Source organism: Ammodytes marinus (genome assembly GCF_949987685.1).
Source record: "Ammodytes marinus genome assembly, chromosome: 18".
Classification (NCBI taxonomy): Eukaryota; Metazoa; Chordata; class Actinopteri; order Uranoscopiformes; family Ammodytidae; genus Ammodytes; species Ammodytes marinus.
This window is the reverse complement of record NC_137222.1, coordinates 13,981,709-14,003,971: the sequence shown is the minus strand read 5'-3', so window position 1 is coordinate 14,003,971 and position 22,263 is coordinate 13,981,709. Positions and strand designations below refer to the sequence as shown.

The following is a 22,263-nucleotide window of genomic DNA, read 5'->3' as shown; positions in this document are numbered from 1 at the left end:
GTATTTTCAAGCATACTCAATCTGACCACAAAAATTGGGACATCCTAAACCTTTTTATACCATACTAAATAGCAGAAAGTAAGTAAGAGATGGGGTCAGAGTTTGACAAATAATTTCTTTCCAAACACCTCTATGAGCAATTCTTGGCAAAAATAATAAATTACAGATCTGAAATCACACACAGTTGGTTCTACATCTCTATGTGCAGCAGGAAATCAGATTTTTATGCATCACGAGCACTCCATTCAAGGTCTACTCTCCGTACATTCAGGCACACGCAGATGTTCAAGCCTGTGTAGCGTAGGGGATTCAGCGGAATCATTATGTTGTTTTGCTCTGTCCTCAAATTACTGTCTCAATTATCCAATCAGACGCTGAGGTGACAGAGGTTAATAGAGGGAAAGCAACTGCGGCGGCGCTTCTTTCTCTCACACAAAACACAGATTGTAAACGAGAACGAAGACAGTGGCAAACCACAGGAACACTGAAAGGGAGAAAAGGACATTTGAGTATGAATAGCAGGATGAATAGAAGAGGAAATTGTGTTGGGGAGGACGTCTAACGGAGAGAATAGCAGATGAAAGACGGTTGAGTGAAGGCCATGAAAAAAAAAAAAAAAAAAAAAAGTGTAACGAAAGATTGAAGAAGAAAAAAAGAGAAAATCAGTGAGTCATATAACCTCTTAAAATATTAGAAAAGGCAGAGGTGAACTGGTTTCATCTATGTTAGGAAAGTCTGTCTGTCTAAACCCCTCCAGAGATGAACACACAACTCCGCCTACTCTTTTTTTCTTTCTTTTTTCACAAAATAAAAGCCCTGCTTAGCCGAAAGCATTTGAATGAAGCCGAGGTCCTGCTTAATATTTATCAGATCTAGGAACAATGCGTATGAAAGTGGTCGGGTTACATCTCAGGGAGAGGCTCAGGATAAAGAGATATATATATATATTTTGCTTTTGTTCGACTTATCGTACTTCACTTGTTGAATGAAAAATAGAAAAATGTGTCCTGATTTTTGGATCTATATTTATGCTGTATAACCGAATAACTCCACAAAGGTTTTTTTTCTTTTTTTGTGTTTTTTTGGCTCATTTTAACTTTTCCTTAAATGTGAAAATGTCTCTATTTTTTTTTTTTTTTTTTTTAGATAATTTTTTGGGCATTTTTTTGCTTTATTAGACAGCTTGGGGAGACAGTGTTGAAAATTATACAAGAAAATTATACTTGTAACATGTACAGACCATAGGGTACAGACACATAAAAAAGAAAGAAAAAGGATTAATCTCCTCGATAAACCTGTGGCGCCTCCATTGAAACGACTTATCACAGTATAGGAGTGGGACTAATTCATGCCAGAACGATGCTTATTTAGATCGTGAACATTGCAACTCATGATGCATTAGTTAGTACATTATTATAATTTTTTTTTAAATGTTACATCTATTATGAACCTATTATTGGCATATATGCCATGGACAATAATGAACAATATAGCAGAGGTCAAGAAAGGTCACTAGTTATATATAATTTGCAATGCAGTGTGACACAAATAATGTTGAGACGATCTGTCTTTGCATGATTGTGTAGGTGTGTTTATGTGTGTGTTATTGTATAGTTGTTGGGACTGTAATACGACACTGTATCTGTTAAAAAAGGTAGAAAATCAGAGTTTAAAATAATAATTGCTCATTTGGGGTTGTCTCTTTAATAAACTCCCTATATAAACGTGTGCACCGGACATCAAACCGCCCATGTACCTGATGGAAAGGGTCCTTCCTCATGTTTCGGCTGGCCAGTGGCTCATCAAAGGGGAACACTACGGAGTAGTTCTTAGCGTAGGACTCGTGGCTCCTCTCTCTGATCCAGCTCTGGTTGCTTGTCAGAGAGTTGTGGAATCGCCTGAGACAGGAGAGAGAGGAAATCAAACAGATTAAAGCTCATTACAACTCACAGTCACAACCATCCAGACTTTCCAAAAAATAAAAAATAAAATTGCCTCATTATTCTGGCTCCTGCTGGTCTTTGATAAAATGCCAATCGGAGGCTCAGAGCTGTGCCTTTGAAGAGAGGCACCATACCTATGATACTTCCTGTGATAACTGCCACTGCTAAAATAGCCCACTTTTGGCTTTCACCTTTTCATGTCTTTATACAGTATTACGCCCATTCAGACAGAATATCTTTCTCTAGGGGACGAGGAGTAATTTGGTTCTAACTTTTGCAATTCAGTCATTTCGATCCAGTCCGGAAGAGAAATATGGGTGTTTTTGCATTGCTGCATTTCTTGTGTGCGCAATTTCAGCACTGGAAACTTGAGAGCGGCTTCTGACTTTGGAGTGGTTTGGATGACAAACAAACATGGCAGCCCATTGAAAAATAAAATCCATAAGGACAGCACAAACAATTTCAACGGGCCATTGTAATGTCAGCTACAGGTAAGCAATAGCTGGCCAGGACCCATTTTATTTGCACATAATGTCAGGCGGTAGGCCATTGTCTATGAAATTGCCTAACCAGAAGAAGTATAAAGGTGTATAAAATATTGATATGCTCTCCTAGTAGCTAGTGGAAAGGAGCGAAGTGAGTGAGTGATGTGTAAATACAGGGAATATTTAATCTGATCTCCTGTAATTTCATATTTGGTAAACAATAAAAAAAACACAGAAGCATGGTTTAATTGTCAATTTCGCCCATGATGTATCCCTCGAGTACCTGATGTCGTAACCATACATGTCCTTCTCAGGGCGGCCATGTATGATCCAGTGAGCAAGCTCTCTACCACAACCACCTCCCAGCATCATGCCTGTCAAAAACAACACACAAACACACAAAGAAAAAGAAAGGAGAACATTAATAAATATGAACTACATCTCATTATCACATTCAATTTCTAACAGAGAACACATAATATACATCCTTTTTAACAATTCATGAATCACTTCATTTATTTATTTGCCAAAAATACTAAACTTGCAGGTTCTATACATATCTAATTTGAGGGTTTTGCTCCATGTCTATCTTTATATCATTATTCGAAATATTATGCCTCTAACGATTATACTCCTTATAAATACGCCTGTCTTTGATTCATTGTTTAGTCGATGAAATGTCACAACAAAAGAGACAAATGCCCGTCGCAAATTCTCCAGAACCCAAGGTGACAGCAATATTATAAATTGATGGCCAGACAGTCGGAAGATGGGAATGATTCACACCCTTTTCTGAAATCAAAACGCAACCCGACGGATTCATTGATAATAAAATTGATTCATTAGTGAAAACTTAAGCTCTTATCCACTTCTCGCAGACCACTTGGCCCACAGTTCTCCCAAGCACAATGAAATGAGAGTAGACAATCTGAACAAACAAGAACAACAACAACAAACGGATCTCTGTTCTCTCTCGCTCTTTGGAAAAGAGAGACAAGTTTGTATCCATTGCTGCAGCCTCGATATGTCACGTGACATACAGAGGATTGTTGTGGCCTTTCTTCCATCATTTGACCCCTTGCTCCCAGCTGCCTCTGAGCAATCTGACCTCATCAGCTGCAACCCGACGGCTGCACCGTTCCCATTGCTTCATCTCCACTGACAAATAAACACTGGCAATTCAATGTTTTATCCAACCAGTACCAAAACCGATGGGTTAATGAGCAGCTCCCTTTCAGCAACCCCTTTCTTGTGTTGTGTTGCTATAGTGTGTGTGTGTGTGTGTGTGTGTGTGTGTGTGTGTGTGTGTGTGTGTGTGTGCGTACTTGTATAACTGTTTTTGTGAGAACCAATTTGAGTTTTAGACCTTAAGAGTGAGGACAACCTTGGAAAGGGAGAACATTTTGTCCGGTTCTCACTTTAGGACAGGCTTTTAAAAAGGGCTGTCTGAGGGTTAACAGTAGATGTTAAGGTTCAGGTAAAAACAAGGTTTAGGTTAGTTTGAGGGTTGGGGTTAGGCAAACAATTTTGATGGTAAGAGGAACAAGCTAGACTAGAGAATGCATTATGTCAATGACTGACCTCACAAGTATAGCCATACGAAACATGTGTGCGTGTGTGTGTGTGTGTGTGTGTGTAATGTGTGTGTGTGTGTGCATGTATAAACACTATTGCGTGTGTTGAATGCAGCATGGTTATGCAGCAGCACGACAAGTGTGTCCTTGCATCTCTCCATCACCAGCTCTCAGCAATTCACTCATCTGCGGGCACTGTCAGTCCGGGTCAAGCCTTGGAGGATGGGTGGATGGATGGATGGATGGATGGATGGATGGATGGATGGATGGATGGATGGATGGGAGCAGGGACAGAGACATTGAAAGAGGAGGTTGACAGGGGGGAAGATGGAGTTTTCCCAAGACAATGTGGAGACAAACCGGCAAGGCAAGAGGCACCGATTAAAAATGTGACCCCAGATAACTGTGCTCTATCTGTGTGTGAACCCTCGCGCTGGTGCACACACTCTTCTCATCATCGACTCTTCTCTGCCTTTGTACTTCCCCTACTTTCTTCACCGCTATCCCCATCTTGCTCTATTATGGTTCGTTTATGCAGTTCAAACAGTTTCTTTCCCCTTTCTTTGTAATTTTCTATCACTGCCTCTCTTCTGCTCTGCTCTCACATTCATTTGAGTTATTTCCCATCTGCCTCTCTCCTGACATTTGCAGTGACGCCGCTAGCAATTCAAAAAAAGGTTTTCAAAAGGAGAAGTGAGAGGATGTGCGTAATTGAATGAATCTTTCTCCGCAACAGAAGCCCATTAAGCAACTTGATTTACAACGGAAAAGATATAGAGACTATTTAAGGCTACATTTGCATGCATTGCAAATAAACAGAAATGTAAAAACTATAAGTGGATTCAGGGGAATGCTTGGAGTTATTTCTTGACTTACAACAAAAGTTTATCTGTCTGCTTAGCACTTATGTACAGAATCTCGAGCAGTGGCGGAAGGTGCCAGATGTTGTTGGTAAATCACAACTTCCTTCTCTGTACCATAATGGTACTAAACATGACAAACTCATTTTGACAAGAAAGACATTTTCGATTCTCTGTGCGTCCAGTCTTCATCCTAAGATAGCCATGATGACACGTTCTTCTGACGTCTATCTCTACACTTGAAATAAATTGCTTGACATTTGGGAAATACACCAAGAGTGAAATGACAATATGGACGGATACTGCTTTCATGTTTTCTAATATGAACTACAGCCAGAAGACTGGAAACTGGAAATGGCCTGTCTATTTCAAAGATAACAAAACCAGTGTCTCTACCAAGTGCTCTCCCAAGTTAACACCCCCCCCCCCCACCCTATTTATTTATTATCAACGTTGTCACCTTATTCTAGGAAAGAAAAGCAAACACCATGTTTCCTCAACCGTCAAACATGATTAACTTAACTGGTTCGACAGCGTTTTTATTGAATGCATCTCAATTTGAATCTCTTGAGTCTCAACTTGACATGAAAAATGTTTCAGGCACTAGCCACTTTTTCAAACCATCTCCTCTTTAGGGCTTCCATCATTAAACACACTTCCATGTATCTCTCTATCCCCCGGCAAAGTACAAGCTGTCGGGGAATGCAATTTGCGTCATTAACTATCCTAGCAAAAAGCTTTATGCAACATAAACCCCAAGGTTTTCTCTGCCTTCGCTGATCACAGTCCTTAACATATAGGCTATTTTCTCTGTTTTATAATATGATAAACAGCACCCAGCTATAGCCACATGTACATGGGTAGGTGCTTATTGTTGTTATTGTTTAGCAGGTAAAAGCTATACAATACGCCTAATAACAAGAAATACAGTTCAGCATGGTGTTTTTGAGACTAAAAATAAGTTATTTAAGGTTGCTAGATAACAAATACAACAGAGAAAAGCAAACAGAGTTACTGGTGCTGGGAACCCAAAAGTATAGCCAGCAAGTAGAATAAAACCACTGGGCGACTACGAAAAGTCCTTGTTTATTAAACAAAATATATGTACCGGTACTGTATGTTTTGTTTGTGTGTGTGTGTGTGTGTGTGTGTGTGTGTGTGTGTGTGTGTGTGTGTGTGTGTGTGTGTGTGTGTGTGTGTGTGTGTGTGTGTGTGTGTGTGTGTGTGTGTATGTGTGTGTGTGTGTGTGTGTGTGTGTGTGTGTGTGTGTGTGTGTGTGTGTGTGTGTGTGAATGTTGAGTCTAGCCTGTGTGTCTCAGGCAGGTGGCAAAGCATATGAGGACCATCCTTACTGTGCATGGCCAGTAGAATCTCCCCTATTTATCAAGTTACTGTGACCAGCTGTGATATATTGTATTGGTGACGCTGGACCCATTTCAATGAGCTTGGTCCCTGCAGCAACAATTTAAGACTGGCTAGAGGACAAGTGGAGAGCCATATTTTATCCACCTCTGTTGATATAAAGAATGCTAAATATGTTTTTTTTTTGCATCAAGTAGAAGTCATTATAAAAGATTTACAATGTGGTTTGAAGAACAAAAGAAAAACAGCATAATTTCATTAAATATATTATACACAAGTCCATTATTATCATTTTGATTAATCATTTAGTCATAACCAACCAAAGCTGTGAGATTTTCTTCACAATGTCCAAAAATCAAAATATATTCAATTAATAACAAAAAATAAAAAAAGACCACAAAATGTAACAATTGAGACCATATAGAACCAGGGTATATACGCTTTTTTGCTTAAATATCAAATATTTTTTTAAGTACAATATAAAACCATAAGTAACACGGGTCTATTTATAAAAGATATAAGGCATTATGTTTGAGATATTAAAGCAAGCAAAAGCTCAGGGACAGGAGTGTATGAGCCTTCCTTAACCCTACATTGGATAACATGATCCTTACTAAAAAAAACACCAACTTACCCTTAAAAAGAAATGACAGAAGGAATGTGTGTGCGTTGCGTTTGAGTTTTCGTAACACCGTATGCCCCCTCATTACAGTGCCACGTCTATGCGCCTCCCCATCAACTTAAGAGCTCAACCCTGTAGTCTTTTGCTTTTAGACAGTTGAGGGAAAGCTTTTTTTTCTGCATTTAAACGCAGAGGGAGATTGCTTTACCCTTTACGCCATGTTTTTCAGTTTGCTCACACTCCTCCTTGTCTACTGTCAGAGGTTATAGCTAAAGGACTAAGTAAGTAAGTCATGGAGATACATGGGTTGTTGTTTGTGTGTGTGTGTGTGTGTGTGTGTGTGTGTGTGTGTGTGTGTGTGTGTGTGTGTGTGTGTGTGTGTGTGTGTGTGTGTGTGTGTGTGTGTGTGTGTGTGTGTGTGTGTGTGTGTGTGTGTGTGTGTGTGTGTGTGTGTGTGTGTGTGTGTGTGTGTGTGTTCTCCATGAAAAGCACTCCATTATTCATTCGTCCTTTGAGAGTGTGTCCACAAGAGGTTGGGGGGGGGGGGTTCTGGGTCACAAAAACACTCATCGGCAATTTCTCCTGGTTTGTTTCCTTCGTTTTTATATTGCCATATACAGTATGTTCTTCGAAAGGTTCCTTGGACCATTATAGCTCTACCACTTTCATGGTTCCCTGAAGGCAAAAAGGTCTACTACGCCATGAAGTATTTAAAAGTATACACATTTAAGTGATATGTTTCGTATATTAAAGTTTATGACACTGACAATCTGACTGGAGGTGGCTTTACACTCCCCATATCTCTCCCTTTCTTTTCGTTTATTCCCTTGGAAGTCTTCTCCCATTCTTTTCTCAATCATTCCCAGTCCCCCGCAGCACTTACCAGCACTGTTGAAGCCGCAGCCGAGGAAGAAACCTCTGACCTCCGGCGCCTCTCCCATCAGCGGCTTGTGGTCGGCTGTGAAGGATTCTGAAAGCAGACAACGAAAGACACTTTTGCTAGGTGAAATTGGCAACACAACTATACCAAACTCCCCTCTGAGGTGATAAACTTTCCCCCATAACACTTTTACTTTGTGCAAAAACAATCTGTGACTATTAAAAAAAACATTTCAGCTTCTAGCTACGGTACTTTCTGCTGTCATTTTGGCTAGGACTCTTCAATGACTTCAAATGCACTTCGGATTTCCTGGTTGAATGGCTGAATAATGATAAGAGTGGTTGTTTGTGGAGGGTTGACGTCAACCTTGATAAAGTTACACAGAGAGAGAGAGAGAGAGAGAGAGAGAGAGAGAGAGAGAGAGCACATTGGGCACATACATATGTATATGCATCAAGGTTATCCTTCAATTGAAATGAAAGAAAGGGAGATCCAAGGTCAAGAATGTCACTCACTGAGGTGGAAAATACACATGTGAATTAATTTTCCCTTACACACACACACACACACGTGCGTCGGTGCATGTATATAGGGATACAAATGAAGATGCTCATCAGCTACAGTCCATTGCCTGCTAAATATGCCAAAAAGAAAACATGTCTAACCTTTAACTGAGGCTGATTGTAATTCAGACCTTAATCCTAAACCAACCTATTGCATTACCAGAGCGAGTGCATTAACCTTCTTTGCTCTCAATTTTCTATCCTCCAAAGGACATAGGTATTCATGGAACTCATAATGCTCTTTTCATCCTGCTCTGTCCCCAAGAACCCATTAGGCTGGCTATTATAAAAAGAAGTAAGGTGAAGTAAGCGGTTTATTTATGCTATTATAAGTGTTAAATCGCTCTTTATTCATACAGTGATCACTTACATAATGTGCGCGTTTCATAAAGCCGATTTCTCAGTCAGCTGCTCTGCATGTAATCGGCAAATAAACTTATTGGAGGATCCTGAAATTTTTATCCAATCACAAGAGAGAACACTACAAACCAACACCCGTCTCACTCATGGTTTCACTGCCGATGCACGCTAGAGCAACAGATGGGTGAATGTTTATGCGCCTACAATGGCGGAACAGGTAAAAATCCTTCCCAATGACCGCAGTGCATCAATGTGGTGATGTAGGGACGAGCGAGGGGACTGCTAACTGCAGTAACTGACAGGAAGTTAGCTAAAAGTACCATTCCACTTACAGCACATTTAATACAAACAACCCTTGAAATGAAAGAATAGCTAGCCTTAGAGCTAGGTTCACGGCAGATGATATGCACTTCAACAACAGGGCTCTTATAGAATCCCCCTTTTAATCTTCACTATTTTTTATTTAATTTATTTTCTTATTTTTTTCCTATTCGTACTCTCTATCAATATTTACAATTGTACTTTTCTCTGTCCATGCTTCGCTGTCCTTTCATTCATGGCTGTTCAACCATAACTGTTTATATTTATGTCAATGTGCGCTTGTGCTGTCACTTGTTTCACCGTAGTAAATTATTCAGATTGTCCGAACAGCGGCAACACACTGTGATGATGAAAAATGCAATTTATTACCGTTACGTTTCGGGGCTCCATGACAGCTCATCATTTTAGCAACGTCATATTGCCTGGACGGGAAGTCAGGCTCGAGCTGAGCAAACTATCTCTGCCAAATACTGTATATGACACATAGCTGTCTGCTGGTTTAGGAATTCATGAGCAAATTCAATATGGGAGCGCTGCATACGATGGTCCACAGAGGGAGACATTTCACTTTTAAATGAGAATGTGTCCGATTGAACAAGCGTCATGAAAGCTGGCTGTCCCCTGTTTCAATGCATGATGTGCAAGAAGGGCTTGCAGGATTTTATCAAAAATTGTACGCTTATGTGATATTTGGTGTGTGTGAGTGAGTGTGTGTGTGTGTGTGTGCGCATGTGTGTGTGAGCGTGTGTGTAAGCGTGTGTGTGTGTGCGTGTGCGTGTTTGTGTGTGAGTTTGTGTGTGTTTGTGTTTGTGTGTGATTACCTGGTCCACAGACAGTAGACTTGATGCCAGTCTGCTCCAGCGCAGGAACTCTGTTGATTGCCCCCTCAATATGTTGCATGAATACATCCCAGTCCAGGTCAAACAGACTGAAGGCAAACTTGTCAGACACCTGGGAAATAAAAACACACAAACAATATGACTTAATCATTTCCTGTGATCTTCAAAGCAGACACATTTCTGCAACACATTCTTTTTTAACTCACTTTTACAGAGACTTCATGTACCAAGTAAATGATGTAGTAATAACACCTTGATCTTCATACATAAGTGGCATATCTTCCGTAGTGGAAAAAAATTGAGAAAAAAACATTTTGAGAGAAAGCAAACCAGCTCATTATGAACCCACGAGTAAGCAAATGATTACTAAATATTTTTTACTTTAATAATTCAATAATTCCAGGATAAAAAAAAAAAAAACTGCAACAACTGATTTCTTAGGCCACTTGGGGGCAGCGGAAACAAGTTGGAAACACAACAATGGCACACCCTTTACTATTTAAGTTGATATGATAATTACTAATTAAGGATCAACATAAAAAATTAATAAAAAAAGGTGTGTCTCAGGATATTTGGCAAATGCAATTCCAATCCTCTGTATCTTTAAGCTGCGGTTTTCCATCTCCAACAACCCATGAGGGAAAGTTTATCTCTGCAGTAGATTGTTGATAAGAACACTAGTACCTTCAGTTCAAGTCATCACAGTTAAATGTAGACAGCAAAATCACACACCGCAGCCACGACATATTCCAGCAGCATCTCTTCAACCCTACCCACTCTCACCTAGGATTGGGTGCTCAAATTGAAAAGTCCACCATATCAGCTTGTGCTCTATGAAGTAGATTTCTTTTTCTTATTTTTTTTTCCAGCCATGTATTTATCCCTTTATCCTGGCAATGATCTGGTCCAACCTAGACTATTGTCCATTCTGGCTCCTGATAGAAAAGAAGTCATCTTCTAACTTTCAGAGGGGTAATTGCTTTTTCGGAGTCATCACAGACCTATCATGCTAGATAAAAGCATGAGCCGAAAAATACAAGTGATTCAGGTAGAAGTAGGGAGAAATGAGTTTGTTTGCCTTTACAATTAAAAGGTGCAGTCAGCGATTCTGGAGAATGCTTGTAGTCAAAATCACTTTTTCATCAAAATTGGCTTACTATAACTACTGTGTGTGCGCTGGAACGTGCGTTAGTGTTATTACACAGCCTGGGATCTGTAAACGGGCATGCTTCTTGCTAAAGTAGGCTCCCTTTGATTACATTCCTTTTGTGTACAAAGCAGTTTACAGAGAGGTAGCGTATCGTGAGGAGATATTCACAGATTTTGACAAAAAGTGATTTAGACTCCATCTTTAACGTCAGTGGTGGCCCTTTCAGTCTTGTTGAAGACTTAATGTCAAAGGGATATGCAAGCTGACGGTTACAGAAGCTGAGGCTTTTATGTGAACAAAGAGTTTCTGCATTAATACCGAGCAGCAGTGACACTCTACTGGAGTATGTGACGAGCTAGTGTTCTTTGTCCGTGACACCACACTTCAGTCACTCTCTCAATCCCTACCAAGCCATCGATTCCTCATCTTCACTCAGAAGGCATCCTCCTCTATTCTCTCTCTCTCTCTCTCTGCTAATTCTCCTTTCTCTATCTCCTTCTTTCTTCTTCCGTCCGCCTCTAGACATCAAAGCAAATGCTCGGCTGCAAAGCCAGAACAAAAGAAGCTGCTTCTGCACAAAGAAATCCTCTAAAATGTAAAACCACTGAGAGGTCTGTAGGCAGGCAGACAGCCAGACAGAGAGACAAGAAGTCATGGAGTCAGCACGACAGGGGGCGGGACCCGATAAGCCTTTGGCTTCTCCTGCTTCCCTTCGGACGATAACACAAAGTAATATGTATGAATATGCAATGAGAAAATTATGTATTATGTGTAATTGTCCGGAAGAAGAATGAATAAATAAATAAATAAATAAATAAATAAATAAATAAATAAATAAATAAATAAATAAATAAATAAATAAATAAATAAATATTATCAGTTTCCTATACAAAAAAAATTGTTTAATGCCTTTCATAAAGACTAAGACTGACTATTTAAAATGGTATTTTATTCCTTTTTTTAGGGGGGGGGGGGGGTTAATTACTATTATTTAAGAATATCTTCTGTTTGGATTGTTTTCTTCAAGTTCTACAACTTAAGTGCATTTTCATTGCAGTAACTTCAATGCCTCCAAAAGAGTTGGTCTGCTGGCTTGGCTTAGTGCACAATAACCCCTTAGTTAAACCGCTTACACGTTAGTTTTTGTATTTTGTATCAAACCAACGAGTTAAAATTTGCTAGCTAGCTAGCTGGCTTTAGGAGGTTTTGGTATACTGTAAGGGAATTTCTGCAAGAGCTATTTCAAGCTGGGATGACCCCTGGCCCCCTGACTACAGACATGTGAATGGAATCAACCTTGGCATCCAACTCCAAGCAAGAAAGCAAATCTTCCCCAAAATATATAAAAAAAATATATACTGTATATATATGTACTTTTACTAGAAAGTTTCTCGTGCCGCCGTATGGATTGTGATACACTTCCATTCACACCCTTTGTTCTACACGACCGCTGATCAAAACAACTTCACATTCCTTGAGTCTTTAACAACACACCTGCTAAGAATATAAGCAATGGATGAACTGCAGGTATATAATATTCGAAGGACAGACAGTACTTATCTGAATGCACCTTCATAGCACTTAAAATATCAATGAAGAGAACACACAAATCAATACTGTTATGAATTAGTTTTGACCTCCGAGTAACAAATTCAAGGCAAGGCAAAGCAAATAAAAATTAAATAAGAGATGAGGTCAAGCTGACACAAGATATTTGTATCCAACTTACATATTGAAGTATTTCATTTTAAGGCAAACATGACATACAGTATATTGCGTCATGCCACTCGCTCAGGTACACAGTCAATAACAGAGAATGAGACAATGTAAACTTACATCATCCCAGAAGACGGGGTTCTGTTCATAACCACCCACAGACAGGGCGTCACCTTGGAGACGCAGGTACACTGATGCATCATGGTCCCTGACGTTTGGCATGTTCTGTGAAGAGTTCAGATGAAATGGTTCAACATTAAAAATGAGAAATAGTCCAAAACACATTGTGTTGTCAGATGTATCACCACAAAAAACAGGAGGATGACTTGTGTTCAGTTTCATTGGTTCATTTATTAATGAATTATTTTGTACTTAAAGTGTCAAATGTAAAAGTTAAAAGGGACTCAATAAATATATATATATAAGAATATTGGTACCTAGCAATGTAAAATACGTATTACTAATGACAAAATAGGCAAGTGGATGATATAATTTACTGTTACAGCTTCAAATGAGTTATGTATTTTTACCAAATTGTAGACTTAAGTGATACCATTTTATTCAATCAAAATGGTATTATTCTATGTCAATCAACATACCGAATAATTATTTAATATTTATTTTAATCAATTTAGGCAAACTTTTTTTTGCAAGAAAATCAAAACTAATACCATGATAAACATGTGCTGACGCAAAAGAGAATCCATGCTGTATCCCTTTTTCTTTACTCCTCCCAGATTCTCACACAGCATTCAATACTTTTTGGTCCTTTACACAGAAGCATATGTACAGGACAGAATATAAAATACGGGACTTAACCATAGACTGTATATAAAATACGACATGACAACCATAAAAACCTTTACAGCACCAGTGGCGCATACCATGACATATCTTAACAAACCATAGCGCTTCTTTTTGTACGGCAAGGCAGCTACTGACATACCATGAAATGTTCATTCAAAACACAGCAGCCAGAAAGCATTCATCCCCTTGAGATGCAGTAAATATTCTTGTCGGGGGTGTCTAATGAATAGTTACACTTTAAAGTATGTTGTGTCATTTGTATTTGTTCTGTCACTTCTCGAATGCTAAAGTCAATTGTCCAAATCAAAATACCAGTAAACAAGCTTGTTATTTGGAAAACAGCACACTACTACATGCAATAAAAGCCAGGGCGGCTTCTTGCTTCCTCTCTGTTCTGTGCCGAGTACCGTCGGGTAGCTCACTCCATTGGATCAATACTAGAGCACCGCACTTCAATACACTCTGTCCTTCATGAACTCACGCAGAGAAAACATACACCTGCTCCCGTCAGCAAGATTGGCACCCTTTTAAATTAAAACCCACCACACACACAGCCTCTGATCTATTCACACGTTGACATGTGGTGGTCGGCATGAGATTGTTTGGCCTGACAAATCGCACAACGTGGATTTTTCTGACAGCATCCTGAGTGTGCGAGTGTGCGAGTATGTCACTTGGTGTGTAGGCTGATGTCTGTGTACATGGTGTGGCAGTAATGCCGGTTAAGCGGCTCTTAAACTACATAACGCGGGGAAGGCTCTGACAGCTCGCCTAAAAACCAACAGCCTCCAGAGGACTAGCACAGTTATGGAATGTGTACACTCACTAAATCTTACGCACACAAGATCCACAATCACAGAGTTATAGTGGATCAATGAATAGAAAGCATGTGAGACGTGTTATATTGTTACACATACACAAGTCATTGGCATTAAAAAAAGATACATACAAAACCATCCCCCCTTCTTTCATAAACAAATAACTACACACATCACCTTCCAACATTGACTAAAAGCAGTCTGGACCATTGCACAGGGACATTTATAATGTCACAGTGCCCCCTGTTGGCCATATAGACTTAATACAGCCATATGAAGGAATTTCTCCTTCCCTAATGAATTGTAACATCCAGTATCATAGTTAATTATGAACAAAAATAAGTTAATAATGAAAAAAAAGATGTATAAAACAATGTAACAAAACAAATAATTAACTAGTCTCATTTTGAGGAATAAACACAAACAAATAAAATAAATAACACTACAGTATATTATAAATACATGTCATTAGGAGCCACTTCCATTTTTGAAGCATAGGTCTATTATTTTCCCCTCACAATATGAGGCTCCAAAAGCAATACAATTAAATACAAACATCCCACCAGCCTTTTGCCACCATGCTATCAGGGCCTACAGAACAGTGCGTCAATAGCGGATTTTATTTGAAGTAGGCCTATGTTTATACGTAGCCTACTGTATAAAATAAAATAAATACATCAGGAACTACTGTCAAGTTGTTCAGTAGCATATGAAACATGCAGATCCTACCTGTATGCCCTCAATTCTCTCTGTCACCACATAGGCGTGATGCATCGCCACAAGAGGCACCTTGACTCCCGCCATATCCCCCAGTTTGGTGGCCCACACACCTGCAAGGAACACAAGACAGAAACATCTCATACAAACGCCGCCTTTAAATGGTAAATAAATGCAATTTCGGCAAAAGTGATCAAGACAGTGAAGAGATGGAGGCCTGATAAACAGGTTTTTCCTCACACAACCCTGAGTCAGTGTGGAGAGACAACTCTAGAAGCATTATCTGAACCTGAACCTGAACAAGTTGTACTGGCACTACAGGCCTTCTTTGACTGCACTGATTTCAGGGGTTTTGACGCTGCACCTATGGACTCTGACAACTTCTATCAGCTTTTGAGAAGCCTGCAGGACTTTACCGGTTATAGTAAAAAATACTGTGGATAACCATGAACTGGCCTGGCCTGACATGAATGTGTTCAAGTATAGGTATGACTGATAAGCCATTCTTCACAGCTCTCACCTGCTCCAACTGATATGTCACACAACTAATGGCCTCAGGAGCTGCCGATCCAATTCTACACTGGAATGATCTGTTCTCGGTTCAAACAGGATGGGAACAGATGACTACTATGACTAAATAACCACCCACTTCATAAATATCCGCTCAATATTTGTTTCTTTGCAATATTTGTATTTGTTCCTCCTACTTGTATGTATATAATAGTTTCATGTTTATTTTACCTTTCTCGCATTCCTTCTATGTTGTTTCCTTATTTTGCATTAAGAAACAAACCTCTTTGCAATCTCACTTTTACAAAACATATTTTCAGCTGTAGGGAGTTGATCCTAATATCTCCCTGAGTAATATCCAGAATACCTCACACAGTCACAAAATGAGCACGGCACAATGGTCATTTTGAACAGTTTTTGATGGTCTTTTGGGTGATTAGTTAGCAGTTTGCCGTCTCACCTGCACAGTTCACCACACAAGAGGTTTCGATGGTCCCATGTGCGGTCTCCACTGCCTTCACCCTCTTCACACCGAGGTGATCTGTCCCCACTTGGATGCCAGTCACAGGGCAGTTCTCGATCACCTGATTTAAGAAGGTGAGAGTGTGCAGTTTTTTCACATGCAACATAGAGATAATATAAATGCTCTCCCACACACCGTTGCATGAGACCCCATATGAAATGTGCAGAGGAGTTGTATAGTAAACCAATAGAATATTATTAGGGCCCTTTTAATGTCCGAGGATGTGAAAAGATTTTAAAAAATTTCATGTTGCTTAAGCATTGTAATACTTTGTAGGATAACGTAGGAAGGCTTATGACATCTTTGTTTAAGAAAGAACGATGTTATGGTTTTTTACTTATTTTTAGTTTAGTGTGTTTGGGTATGAGAGCTAACGCGCCCCACACACATCCTGCGTCTACCTCTGGAGCGCGTCGCGTTACCTTACTGCTGCCTCTCTCTGACTTTTCTCGGACACACATGCAACGTCTCAGCACCTGCTGCTGCAGCGCTGCTTCTAAAAGCCCTATCTTTCTACATAGAGTTTTCATAGATAATTCCCATTAAAAATGAAGTTCTTTCATGTCATCTATGATGCATATGATTTATATTGAGTCTGGACAGTAATCCGTGCGTCCCATTGCCATTTTTTTAATTTTTTTTTAAGGGGACACACCAGGAAATGGTGAAACTACAGCGAAAGCTGCCAGTATGAAGTCAATATGACTCAGCAGAGTATTTCAAAAATCACTTTACTGATTTAAACGGGAGAGAGAGGGGGGGGGTGTGGTCGGGGAAGAAGAAGGCCGTAGACACAGATAGAGCAACGGAAAACTGTTGCGCTCATCATGATCTTTTTTATTTCTTCACTATATTGGATCTCTATATGTGTCATTTATCCAAAAATGAAATGCCAGAACTAATTGAAAATTAGGTTTTAAATCCCTCGGATTTTGATTGCACAATTAAATCGTGAAATAAAGGGATTATTCGCGTATACGACTGAGGGATGTTTTATTTTGAAATAAACACACCGGGTAAACGTGTAACTAGAGTGAATGCTGCTGGTATGACTGTCAACAGAGTATTTCTCTATCAGTTAAAGCACAGAGACGCGAGAGAGACGCGCTGCTCTCAGAAAAAAATAGGCGAGCCTCCTGAGGTGAAAGGGAGCGTCGCTGCAGACGTGCCTCCGACGCGCCTCAGCAGTGCGTCTGAGGTTGGATGTGTGCTCGCTCTACGTTGATTTCACAGTCTGTGACCAAAAGTCAGACGCAGACGCGAGGTAGACGCGCAGTAGAGGTAGGATGTGTGTGGGGCGCGTTAGCCTGCTTTCTAGCAGCTGTGCAGTCTCAGTTACCATGGTGAACTACCCAAAAAGAAGCTAACTTCATGTGTTCTCATATGTGTGAAACCTATTTTGTTTGTCTTTCTCAGTTATGACCCCACTGAACATCATAAATAGGCAGTTTTTAAACAAGCGCAGTTAAAGATAAGTCTAGAAAGTATGGAGTTCTATATTTAGTCATTGCTATGGCAAGAAACAGCATTTCATTTAGCTAACTAGTTGTAGTGGCAGGTAGAAAAATTATCCAAAAAGAAAAGTTAAACCTTATTTAAATGACAAGCATTTCTTTGTAAGCTATTTTGCAGTGTTTCAAAAGGGGGTGGGGATCAAATGTGTTACTATCACTAGTCTATTTGTATAACTGGGCAATGACATAATGTAAAGCTATAACAAAAACGTATGCAAAACTAAACCATAACTTCATAAAATCACATGCACACAATCTTGCGTGCATTACCTTGGCTCCCCTGGCGGTGGCAGCTCTGGACAGGGTGGTGCAGGTGCCGGCTGGGTCCATGGTTCCATCTTTAGGTACGTACAGGGTTCCATACAGATCATCAACGTTCATTAGAGGGTACAGGTCTTTGGTCTCGGCAGGTGACAGCACGTAGGACTCGATACCATAAACTTTACCCAGCTAGAAATGAAGAGAATGTGGTTTATTTGGTTATAGTCTTGCCTGAAAGAGATTTTTTTTTTATAATTAATTTTTTTCTACCTTTTAAAACCTTTCCAAAACTCTAAAAGCAAAGATCTCACTAACTTTTCTTGCCGATAAGCATATACAGGAAGGAGTTGAGTTACAGTCACTAGTGGTGGCATATCATTAATTAAAGCTCCCATATTATACACTTTTCGGTTCTATTATACACCATATTATATGGTCTTAGTGGTCCCTAATACGTTTTTCTTTAATTGTTTGCTGAAAAAAACTTTCAGATAATTTATTGTACTATGCTGATGTTCAGCTAATCTCACAATGGCCTATTTTTTAAAAAGAGCTGCAGCTCCCCTCGTAAATATACAATCTTTGAGCTCCCCCCGCCCCCTGTCAGTTAGCATAATATGTGACCTTTAAGTTGTAAATGAGGGCTGTGTCCTAAGATTTCCTTACCGGGTCAGTTTTTTCACGTTGCATTGGTGAGGTGCATTGTCAGGTGAACTTTGAAACCTCCAGCAACCTCCAGGTTCAAACAAACTTTCTTTTACTTGGTTATGTGCCACCATCCTGTTAAGCAAACAGTTACAAACCCGCAATTCAACTCTGTATTTGTATAAAACCCCGAAGAGGGGAGAAAAAGTATTTTACCCCATTCACATATATTTATTAAAAAATAAAAATAAAATAAATCTATTTCTGTGTGGTGTACGTACGCACACTATACGTTCCTATTAGGTGTCCTTCTTTGGTGATTTTAACACAGAGGTCAATTCGTCAATATATAATTATTTATTAGCCATTACTCGTTGGCAGCCGTATAACTGTCAGAAGCAATCTCTACAGTATATGCACACACAGGGACAAGGGTTACTTGGATTGCAAGATATTATATGATGCACTGTAGTGGTCAGGTTTTTGGCTACTGCTTGTAATGTATTTGGAACCATGGTCTTATTTGATGGAGACTTTAGATGTAGCACACTTGAAGTGGTTGAGATCAAACAGCTCTTTCCTTTGCAGTCCAAATGTGCATGAATCAACTTTCCAAAACGCCTTTATGCTCAGCTGGTTTATTAAGACTTCTAGAACCCGGACAATTATTCAGAACTCAAGGATTAATCTTTGTGCATGATTTTCCGCGGGAGTCCTGTTAGCTTTAGCCGCCATCTACTTTGTAGCGGCCTCAGTGACACCTGCTGTTGCTATGGAAACCATTTAAAAGCTTGTATCCCATTATATGACATGAATACCTCCATCTACCAACACAACCGTATTTTCCTCACAGCTGTCCAAAAAACAGCGAGCCATCTCCAATCTTACCGACATGAGACGCTTGTACTCGTCCAGCCTCTGCTTGTTGGAGGCAATGAAGAGTCCTCCATTTTGGATCCAGCCAGTGTCGAGACCAGTTTCCTCCTCCAGGTCTTTGCTGATCACATTCCTGGTGTGGGCCAAGAGCTCCACCTCAACGTCACTGGGCCGGAGCTGCCACAGCAGGCCTGGCCAACAGACAAACACACACACACACACACAATGACAAGGACTGGCACAATTTCTTTAGCATAGAATAGACATACAGTACAGTGTGAACTTACAAACGCATAACTGCGAGCACATTATCTACACAGCACCCGCCTTATCAGGACTTAATATTATACAGAAGATAATGAAGGTACTCTAGATAAGTAAAGGAGTCATCAGCATGTTTTATGAAACCATGCTATTAATGTGGTATTGAAAAATATTTATGAAAAAACAGGTTCCTCAAGATTTCAGCATTCATAATCACATGCGTGTACACACTCCTTACACCTGCCCATGTTCTCATAGATGACTTTGTTTGTTACCTGCAGTGTGCCAGGTGGTGCCAGCAGTTAGTCTGTCTCTCTCCAGCAGAACTACGTTGGTCATTCCCATTTTTGCCAGGTGATAGATGGTCTGACAGCCCAGACTGCCCCCTCCGATCACCACCGCATCCGCTGACCTGAGGCCAGAGGCAGGGAACCACACGTGAGCTCAGAAAAAGACTTTCATAGTGTGATACATAAGGAGGATTTCTGCACAAAACCAGTGAGACTATTTCCCTGAGTCTATCCAAGTCAAAGACAGAAAGCGTCCTTTCAGTTTCTCAAAGAAACTGTTTGACATTTTGGGAAATGCACATATTTCCTTTCTCGTCAAGAGTTAGATGAGAAGATCAATGTAAACCACTGTCATATCTGTCTTCTAAACATAAAGATACAGCCCACAGCCACATCAGCTAAGCTGAGCAGAACAAAACAAAATCTACAAACATGCATCTCCAAAACTTATGAAATGACACGTTGTATCTTCCTTGTGAGGATGACCAATGTCACTACTTATAACCATAGTTGACATAATTTCAAACTGATGGACAAAAGCAGTTGTGTATTTTTACTACGCCAGCTGTAGTTCCTGGGTGAGTATACCGATGACAAAGGCATTAAGAAAAACTGTATAAAAATAGCGCTGATGGTCTTGTTTGCTCCTACATGTCATTTACGATCATCAGAGGAAAAATTAGACAGTTTCCTCGTAGCACCTTTAAACAATCTTTTCTGGTCTTGTAGAGGTCATCGTGAGCACTATTCTACCATCATCAACTGGTCCCAATTCACAACTTTGTATGGATCCATTCACAAACCCTCAGCTTACCAAGATACGTGCATATTACTCATCATCAATCATCTTATCATGATGTGAGAATTAAAAACAGGAGCTGGCTTTAAACTACTTCAACAACACAGTACACTTAACACAGTAAACCTAACACACTGCAGCTAACCTGGGCAAAGGCTTAGTGGGTCCAGAAGTGGATCCTTCCTGCTGTTTGAGTGTCTTCTCATAGGGAACACTTTTCTCCTGGGTGGGCTCAGAGCTGTAGGAGCGAGTGGTTGTGCGACACAGGGGAGAGAGAGGAGACCGCACCGCTGACACGACCCGCCGAACTGCGCTCCCTAGGAAGGCCATGGCCCCTGTGTGTGGAGACAAGAGGACACAATACATGATGATGACATGACACACACATATTCTGAGTTGGCAGGCACGGGACCATAACCTGTTTGAAGGTACACCACGGCATGAAAAAGTGTCAAGGTTTCAATACCGCCATCATCTCTGTCATACCGGTCTAAGGTACTAGAACACACAGGATGTTAACATACAAGTTTATTAATGTTCAGAAGTGAAGGAGAAATGTGTAGAAGGTGAGCATGTCTCTAAAAAACATTTTTGAGCTGCTCATTTAAGGGACTGCTGTTATTTGACTTTTGTTTAATATTATTCAATTATTGTTATCATACAAGTTTGTTAAGGTTCAGAGTATTCATTAGGTTTAAAACAATAAAAAGATTGTGTTCAGGCTACATACAATTGTTGTTATTTGCCTTCCAAGTACGCTGTGTATATCCGCTTTTTTATAGCATTTTAATTTACAGTATTTAACCCAAACATCGGTGTGCCGTTGCACCGTGTGGAATTGTGCATTATTATACATGATGGTGGAAAAGATTCAAGAAAAAAGTCCCAGACAACAGGTGCATGGTTTGAGATAACGTTATTAACCTCCAGTTGGAGTCAGCAAACTCCTACTTTGATCAGTTACATTTCAAGGTAGTAATCTACATCTATGGACATCTATGGAGATCAAGGTTCACATGAGGTCACATTATCACACACACAACAGATCAAGCTGCCACTTGCACATGGTCAATGCCAGTATTGTTTCTTCTTTTGTTTAAAGCATAGATAGTATATAAAAAAAGCAATAGTGGGTGACTTTGGTTAACACTCTCTCAGCCCAATGGCTGATGTGAGAGGAGGGTTCAAAGGTTTTTTTTTATTTTTTTTCATTTATACATATGTTTTTTTTTTTGTGTGTGTGTGCGCGCTTGTGTGCTGATCTGCTAATATTAATATGTAAATGTATTTTGGGTGTGGCTCTATAAGCCTGTACAGGTTTCTGCCACACCCACACATGTATTTTTAATTTTTTTTACTACATGTTTTTTTAAATCTATTTTGTATGTGGAATAAAATAAACATAAACATAAAAGCAGGCCATGATAAAAGGGAACATTAGTTCAGTAGTAACTCAGCTAACCATGTTTGTTTAGCTGGTTTGTGAACTGCACCCTAACAAAAAACATTGACATTCAACTAGCTGTGATGACATGCCATGCATGTCTGGACATTTCTCAACTAA

At 39.8% G+C, this 22,263-nt stretch overlaps 1 protein-coding gene across 1 annotated transcript in view; it reads right to left on the bottom strand.

Moving 5' to 3' along the window:
* Positions 1-22,263, bottom strand: part of sardh (sarcosine dehydrogenase) — a 44,737-nt gene that overhangs the window by 21,939 nt on the left and 535 nt on the right. Inside the window, exons 2-12 of the mRNA XM_080046211.1 lie at positions 20,845-21,034; positions 19,886-20,022; positions 19,359-19,537; positions 17,835-18,014; positions 15,988-16,111; positions 15,030-15,130; positions 12,796-12,900; positions 9,792-9,921; positions 7,730-7,816; positions 2,712-2,802; positions 1,757-1,898 (exon numbers count right to left, since the gene is read on the bottom strand). Of these exons, the coding sequence (XP_079902337.1) occupies positions 1,757-1,898; positions 2,712-2,802; positions 7,730-7,816; positions 9,792-9,921; positions 12,796-12,900; positions 15,030-15,130; positions 15,988-16,111; positions 17,835-18,014; positions 19,359-19,537; positions 19,886-20,022; positions 20,845-21,029 (1,461 nt within the window). The 5' untranslated portion in view covers positions 21,030-21,034. The remainder of the gene's footprint in view (positions 1-1,756; positions 1,899-2,711; positions 2,803-7,729; positions 7,817-9,791; positions 9,922-12,795; positions 12,901-15,029; positions 15,131-15,987; positions 16,112-17,834; positions 18,015-19,358; positions 19,538-19,885; positions 20,023-20,844; positions 21,035-22,263) is intronic.